This window comes from Odontomachus brunneus, unplaced genomic scaffold (assembly GCF_010583005.1).
Source record: "Odontomachus brunneus isolate Ranch 3 - 2012 unplaced genomic scaffold, Obru_v1 Obru_scaffold_085, whole genome shotgun sequence".
Taxonomy (NCBI): Eukaryota; Metazoa; Arthropoda; class Insecta; order Hymenoptera; family Formicidae; genus Odontomachus; species Odontomachus brunneus.
The window spans coordinates 634330-642290 of NW_022639535.1; the positions used below are offsets into that span (position 1 = coordinate 634330).

At 35.0% G+C, this 7961-nt stretch overlaps 1 protein-coding gene across 50 annotated transcripts in view; it reads right to left on the reverse strand.

Annotated features, from left to right (window-relative positions):
- Positions 1–5965, reverse strand: part of LOC116847918 (cytoplasmic dynein 1 intermediate chain) — an 11348-nt gene extending 5383 nt beyond the window's left edge. For 4 of the 50 annotated variants that reach the window (XM_032823483.1, XM_032823474.1, XM_032823466.1 and 1 more), the window contains exons 1-7: positions 5801–5965; positions 5254–5377; positions 5082–5178; positions 4907–5012; positions 4691–4821; positions 3071–3106; positions 1493–1513 (exon numbers count right to left, since the gene is read on the reverse strand). In XM_032823483.1, coding sequence (XP_032679374.1) covers positions 1493–1513; positions 3071–3106; positions 4691–4821; positions 4907–5012; positions 5082–5178; positions 5254–5355 — 493 coding nt within the window. In that variant the 5' untranslated portion in view covers positions 5356–5377; positions 5801–5965. Of the gene's footprint in view, positions 1–1492; positions 1514–3046; positions 3182–4690; positions 4822–4906; positions 5013–5081; positions 5179–5253; positions 5378–5800 lie in introns of all 50 variants that reach the window. The other 46 variants (XM_032823475.1, XM_032823465.1, XM_032823461.1 and 43 more) reach the window with 16 other exon arrangements.
- Between the last annotated feature and the right edge of the window lie 1996 nt (positions 5966–7961).

Sequence of the window (7961 nt, forward strand, 5' to 3'; positions counted from 1 at the left end):
AAAAAAAAAAAAAAAAACGAAGAAAAACGCGATGTGTACATATTATTTTGAGAATGCTGTATGATTATGCTGCGACGTGTTCATTGGCATGTACTTTGTTTATCGTCTTAACTATGTTCATTTACTAATTTTGTTGCTACACCACCATCGTGCTGTTAAGAAGCAACACCCTGCAATCGCGAGGAACATTTTGTAAAAAGGTTCCTGCGCCACTAGAAGCTCAAGCAATATATCTTTGTACGATAGTATTCTGGTCCTCACGTTTGTCATATACGCGTAAGTAGTTTATTACAAACAATATACATGTAAGGAGAATAACATATACGATATGTTAAGTTCAGTTAATATCTCACAACACCTTAGCTCTACAAAAACTGTTCCCATATCAGTAAGTGTTAATGCGATAGCATTCCGAAAGAAATTAGGTAGAGATAATGACCGTGACACATCGCGCCGAGAACTCTGGAAGGTGCGTTAAGTTGTGACAAGATTTGCCAATGGATATTTCTCTCGAGATTTTGACATAAATCCTCAATGCCATCTGACCTATTGTCAAAAACATTGTTGTATCAAATACTTGGCACGTAAAGATTTCCAGTGTAACTTCTCGTCTTTAAACTGTAAAAATATTTTTTTTTTGATAGCATGCCTATTGTGTACAATTAGTTTTATATATATGTATATATATGTGTGTGTGTATACATATATATATATATATACGTACACACATACATACTGTAAAGACATAGCTTGCAAATGTTGCAAAAAACGTGTTTTGAGTTTAAAGAGCCAGGGGCAACCATTTTTTAACATGCTTCCCGAGAGGCAGGTATATATGCAGATAGATTTGTGTTGTGTACCCAATAGCAGATTTCTTTTGTTGAGTCGGGATGTCAGACAAATATTTGGAAAATAATAGATACAATAAATAAGAACAAATGCACCCAAAAATAGATAAACGTAATGAGAAAAGAGAGTCGGAAGATACAAAAGCAATCCATAAGACAGCAAAGACCAATTAGGTTCTGGGTGGAGAGCTGTTTTGCATTCCTGCACTACTATTACAACGTTATCTATGGAAAACTAAATCCGGAAGATGATATTTTTCGTACGTTCTCTAGACTGGCGTATCTATTCTCAATGAGTACGAAAAATGCATTATTTCTAGTTGTGAGTATCAAGTAGGTTCATATGACGGAAGTATCAGGTGGATAATCTATCTGGCGAAGAGACTTGAAATTCAGTAGCAATGTTGCGCTTACCTCGACACATTCGTTTTGGCGTGAGTAATTTGGAATAGCATGTGAAGTTTAATCTCTAATTTGATTACGCGTTACTCTTTCTATTCACGTTCTATCTTTCAGAATACAATCCTCATTCACATAGTACCTTCTCTTTATAGAATCGTTTTCTTAAGCAATAAACTGAATCAAGCTAAACCTAACTCTGAACCTAAAAGTTGCTTTCAGAACCAAGAGAAATCATAACTTACCGTAATAGTCGAATGCATGAGCTGAGAAGGGGAGGGAAAAAAATTGTACTTAGTTACGATATTATAAGAGAATGCACTACACTAATAACACCTCTCTACACTCAGACCATTCAGTTCTGAATAAAAACAAATCGGTGATAAAATCCAAAAATTGTATAAAAGTGTAATAAAAAGTTTCACGACTTGTAATGTAAATTTATAGTAGTTTTAAAAAGGCACTCGGGACTATCGTGTTAATACATTGTAAAAGCAAACAAGTTTCTCTGTGCTGTATAACTTGTCTGTAAAGATATTATAAAGAAAGAAAGAAAAAAGGAAACGCAAAACAATAAAGAAAACTTCAGTATTTTGTAAATGTTACTTGAAAGTATATTGGAACAAAAACGATTGTTAAGCTGAATGTAGTTAGGTGAATATAATTTTGTAAATTCTTATATTGTGCGGTGCTTTGGATCCTATGTATAAGAGGAAACGTACATATTCAGAATGTTTACCATGTTTAGGGTAAAATCAATGTCTATCTTCGTTGTTCAACACTTTCTTTCATTGATTATGGTGAGAAATTTTTTTATTCCTCATTATGCCTAATGAAATAAAGACGAATAAATTGCAATATCTCACTCACATCCCTTGTCACACTTATGCCCACCCCCCCCAAGTCTCTCTGAAATTGATTTCATTATTATTTTCCTTATTAATGCATAGAACGATCCACAAAAAAGCAGGATAATTTTAGTAGCAATCCGAACATCTCTATCAACAGCTGTTAAAATGTATGTATATTTACTTCAGCAATTAATTCGTTATCAAGCACACTAAGAAATATCGCCAAAGAAGCTATTTTCGTCTCTCATATACTCTCGTCGTTAGGTCATTATAATTTTCTATTTCTTGGAGAAATATTGATAATTATCAAAACTTTCTGTCAGCACAAATACCAATTATTTATCAGCACGCATGAGTCATGGTATGATTCTGTGAAGTTTAATTTACAGTCGTACAATTCGTGTGTTTTCCCAACAAACAGGACGCCTAGAGTTAATGTGCTGTGTAATCTTAACTTGTTGTCAACTGATTATTTCATTAGAACTAGAATTTCGAAGCGTGAGTAAGCTTATTTTATATGCAAGCAAATAGTCATGTGTATGTGGAAATAAAACTACAAAACTATCATGAAGATAGTTATGATAATACACACACACATTGCTCTTTTGTAAAATACTAAGGTATATTCCTAGTATATAGTTAGAAACTTCCACATACAAAATTTGCAGCATAGTTAGGATAAAATTGATCATTATAGCAAGACATTGTATGTAATCTTCATGACTCCTGTACTCGTTGCCTTCACATAGTTTCATACATATGAAGAACGAAAAAGTCAGGTATAGTCATAAAAATCTGCGGAGCAATGTTTAAGCAGCGCAAAGCACCCTCAAAGCTAGACTCTACATCCTTTCGTTCGGAAACGCGAACTTCGTATCTACCTCTATAATATAATGTTGTAACAACAATTATATATGAAAGGGTAGTAAAAAAGTAGACAGAACATACATAGGTAGTTTGGTGCAGACCCACCTTTCCTGGGGCGCCACCAGTCAGTCTCAAAGTAGCCTGCGGAGCAAGAGTGAGTTGGTGTTGTTGTTGAACAGGAGTAGATGGTGTATGCAGAGGACGATGTGGACAGTCCTTATGTCCAACACCGGATGAATCGATCAGATTGTATCGCAAGACAAGGGAACACGCGAATGTTTAATAACACCGCAAGATCAGTTAGATATAGCAAATATATAGAAAAAATCATTCTATACGTATGTATATATGTGTGTATATTTCACGAGATATTCCAATTATTAATATATATCTTCCAAGATCACGAATTGAACACAACTGTATAGCTTTAAGAGAAATATTTTTTTAATCAGAATTAAAATTTTATGTCAGAGTTGATGCAGAATTATATATCACTACAGTAAAGTAGGTGGTATAAGAACAAACTCTTTAAAATTTACATAGTTTGTTAATCACACCAACATAAACTGTCTATAATCATTTGTATCGTTAGATGATTGTAAAACTGAGATTAATCATCATGTAAAACAAATATTTAAGAACTAACTGAGTTTGCGGTTGTGTGTCATGGAAATGAAAACGATATATGTAGGAGTATTGCCACCACCGAAAGAATTACATAACTTAAACCAAACCCAGATTGCTTGTTAGACGCGTTATTACCTGTTATAATATGACCTGATACACTTTGTCACACATATAATCTAAGGCTCACAATAAGAGAAATGCGTTATTTTCTTAATGCAGAATATACCTCAAATAATAAAACGTAGAAATCATATATATAAAGTGTTGAAAAATATTAATTCCTCACAGATGATATGAGGAGAAAATACAACAAGTGCACTGTAGTGGGTTATTTAAATTCCTTTGCCTCATAAGTATGTACACATTTCGAGAATATGTAAGTTTCCTCACCACTTTTTTTGAAATTAATCATATAGGAAATAATTTAGAAGGTTAACTCAATCTTAATGTTATCTTCACTCAAGAGAGACTAAAAATTAAAGAAACTCGCGCTCGTATGATTAATGGTATTACAACTTATTTCATTATTTTGTTGGTAGTTAATAAACAAAAGAATATTGTTAAAATTTTAGTAAACAGTTATAGATTCATCAACACAGTGTTGCAATTAAAAATATATAGGATAATATAGTATATATTTTATACACCACCCACTTTACCATACTCGATCATGAATGAAAATTCGTTGATGCGAAAATTATGGTATATGTGTAGGTTGATGATATTTTCCAGTGATCTTAAAACACGCACTGTGAACGCACTATAAATTTGTGAACTTATATTAAAGTGAATACCACACTGGTAGTCAATGGAATTATCTAACATGAAATAGCAAGAAATTGTCATCACAATTATACCATGGAAGAGTAACAATATTCAATACACATCTTGCAAAACTAATTAATTCATTTTTCAGAATTTTTAAAAGAATGAATTACGTTTCAATTCCATCAATATCGTATATCTTTAAAACATCGTGAGCTGAATACCAAGAAACACGTGTCTTCTAACAGCTAAACGATTTTTTGCGAGATCACGAGTGAAATGTAACACATATGTGCAATAGAGATAAATAGTATAAAGGAAATATTGACTCACCGTCGTGGGATGTATGCGTCGTTTGTATGGTTTGCGTTTGCTTGCTATACACGACTGGTTCTTTCGGTGGAATGTTTGTGTGCGCCACAGAAACTATGGTAAGCTCCCGGTTCTTTCTTCGTCCTGCACTGCTTTAGGTCACAGTAGAAATGTTACAATTGGTCTTACTTGTATTGGTACACAATACAATTATTAACAAGCATATGATGTAAATACCTTTGAGCCGAATTTATGCTAGATGGTTGTAAGCTGGCATCTGGTGTTGCATTGGCACTTTGTTCAGGTGTTAATGAGTTCATACTGGACAAACTAGATAATACATCTGAAAACCATCATATATAGTTAGAACATGATACTGGGGACAATACACGATCAAGTATATAGTTTATACCTGACACTGGTGCTACACCCAGGGAAGATAACATTGCATCTATTTCTTTGCGCTGATCCTTGTCCGTGCCAGCAGCACGAACAGTCGCTTCTTCTACCTATGATGCAGAAACAAGATGTTTAATTATCGTAACCACTTCATACTTAAACAATTATAAATTTGTTCATCTCACATCTTTCTGTTCCTTTTCTCTCCTGCGCCTTTCCTTTTCTTCCCTGATAGCTTGCAACTTTGCCTTCTTTCTCTCTAATTCAGCTTTTCGATCAGACATCATCTTGCTGTTTGGAGAGTAATACCTAAGCATACGACCTTCCTAATTATACATCTAATTCAATCATACATGAAGTTAATTCTTGCAACAAAATTGACACGTCTCGGAAGAATGTCAATACGTCTACACTGTGACCCGTGAGGGGAAGTGTAATGCAAATGGGCCCAGATGCAGCTATTGATTTCTCAGCAATGACGTCAACTTCGGTCGAATTGTCGGCAAGGTGTAAAATCTACGCGAAAAGAACAGTCACGCTTTTTCGACGTTCAATCGTGATCGCTCGAGCTATCCGTGAGAACGGTGGCTCAGACGAGATTAATTGGTATTCAAGTGCGGCGAGACATTGAACGATGAACTCATTGCACCCGATCGAATCTGGGCGATGCCGACGTAACGGCGCTATTCGGCCGGATACGATTTGAGTACGGTAGAAACAGCGAGCGCTTACCTATTACTTTACAGAATATACAGATGAAGACAAGGGGAAACTCGGCGTCAATTATCTGTTAAAACTCTACATTATTTCAACGAACGATATGTATAAATTCACGCGATCTTTTCTGTGAGCACAGCGAGACTACGAGACCTCTACAATTCACGTTTATCGAGCGCCATCTGAATTTACTTTTATCTTTCGTAACTTCTAAACCACGATCTTGCTCAGCGCCGTCGATAAAGACAGTATGTTTAAAAATTGCGAGGGAGCAGCACCGACTCGAAGAGCCCTTTCATATTTAGGAATCTCGCTTATGAAAAGTTTATATATGAATCATTCACCTGGAAAATTACAAACTAGTTTTACACAACCAGATAGCCGCTGAAAATATAAATATCTTACGAAACAATGCCAGACACTTCCCGCGGATTCTTCTCTGACGGCCATATTGATTGTTATTGATTGAAGTGTGATATCGATGCATTTCGAGTTTCTCAATCATTGCGGTGTTCACCCTTTTCATAATGGATGCTGATGAGAAAGGACGTGCTTGGTAGGGCTCGCGGTGTTTCCTGAAATTTCGGCCGAAGGTGAGATTCGTATTAAGACCATTACGCGAAGGCATTGACAGTTAACCTTACTCGTATCATTATGGAGACTTATTCTCGAGTAGTCGCCGAAAGCAGATATCTTGCGAAACGGTCAGGAATGCTGAACAAGTTATTGCATGTCGGTTGCTCTAATGGCGGTTTAAGCTTCAAAGTGCGTCATTTTACATTCTCATCTCGCCGGCAGCGAATGTGCGAATTATCGCAGTGTATGAATGATGGAAATCAGTTTCGCAGTCACTCATTGTGACAAAATATCGTTGAATTATAGGGACAAGAGTAAATATCTCGCAAAACAGAGAGTCACAAATATCTCGCGAAACGGTCAGAAATGCCAAACAAGTTATTGCGCGTCGATTGCTTTAATGGCGGTTTGAGCCTCAAAGTGCGTCACTTTACATTCTCGTCTCGCCGGCACTGAGTGTGCGAATTATCGTAGTGTATGATGGAAATCAGTTTCGCGGTCACTCATTATGACAAAGTATCGTTGAATTATAGGGACAAGAGTAAATATTTCGCGAAACAGGGCGTCACAAATGTCGAACTGTGAATTACATATTAGTCGCATAAATAATAGCCCGAGGTTCGAATCGTAACCCTTTACATTTCTGGCTCGCCGAAAGCGAGTCTTGCGCGCGAATTATCGACGTGAATGTCGAAAATCAATTTTGTAATTATTTACCATGACGAAGTCTGTTGGATTGTAGGAATGAGAAATGAACACTTGCGGGTCGTAGCGTCGAGACGTCAGAAGCGTCATGACGTTAGTAGCGTCGAGATGTCGGGAACATCACAAGTCTTAGTAATGTCAGGACGTCAGTAGAGTCGAGCAAGACATTGCGTCGTTCTGCCGGATTTGAGAAGTTTGCAGTTCATGTCGTTGCATTCTACTTTGACTGGCTGAAGGAGACGCAGTAAGTATTGACAAAGTGAATTCTTTTGAAGTGAATGAATAAAAATGTTTTTGATTGAAACAGTAAAGGGAATATTTCACCGATAATCAGTGAATATTCACTGATTTTCAATGGTTTCTATTACTTTACTGCTTTATTTTATAATGATTTTATATTGATTTTGACTTGTAGAAGTAAGATCTTATTTTGTGAAATATGCAGTAAAGTAACAGTCTCAATTATGAGTCAAGTTCTAATTCTGCTTCGATTCATTAATATATTTAGAAAGTATCATTAGATTAAAATACGCACAAAATATTTTTATATTATCTAACTACTACGAACTATCAGTTGTAGCATTTCAATGAAACATAAGCTGATTGTACTTTAGAAAAAAGAGGCTGCATACAATGTGCCCTTATATATTTAATTACAATTATAATACATAGAGTGGGAAAAGATGAGATATAATGTAACATAAAATTTTTCTTCCAACAATTATATTTATTATTCGTAAAATTTGTATAGAGATATCCTGAACTTTTTTAATCATAAATCTAAATTTAATAAATCTGAATATAAATAAAATCAAAATTTTTATGTAATTTTAATTTATATATATATATATATATATATATATATATATATATATATATATATATATATATATAT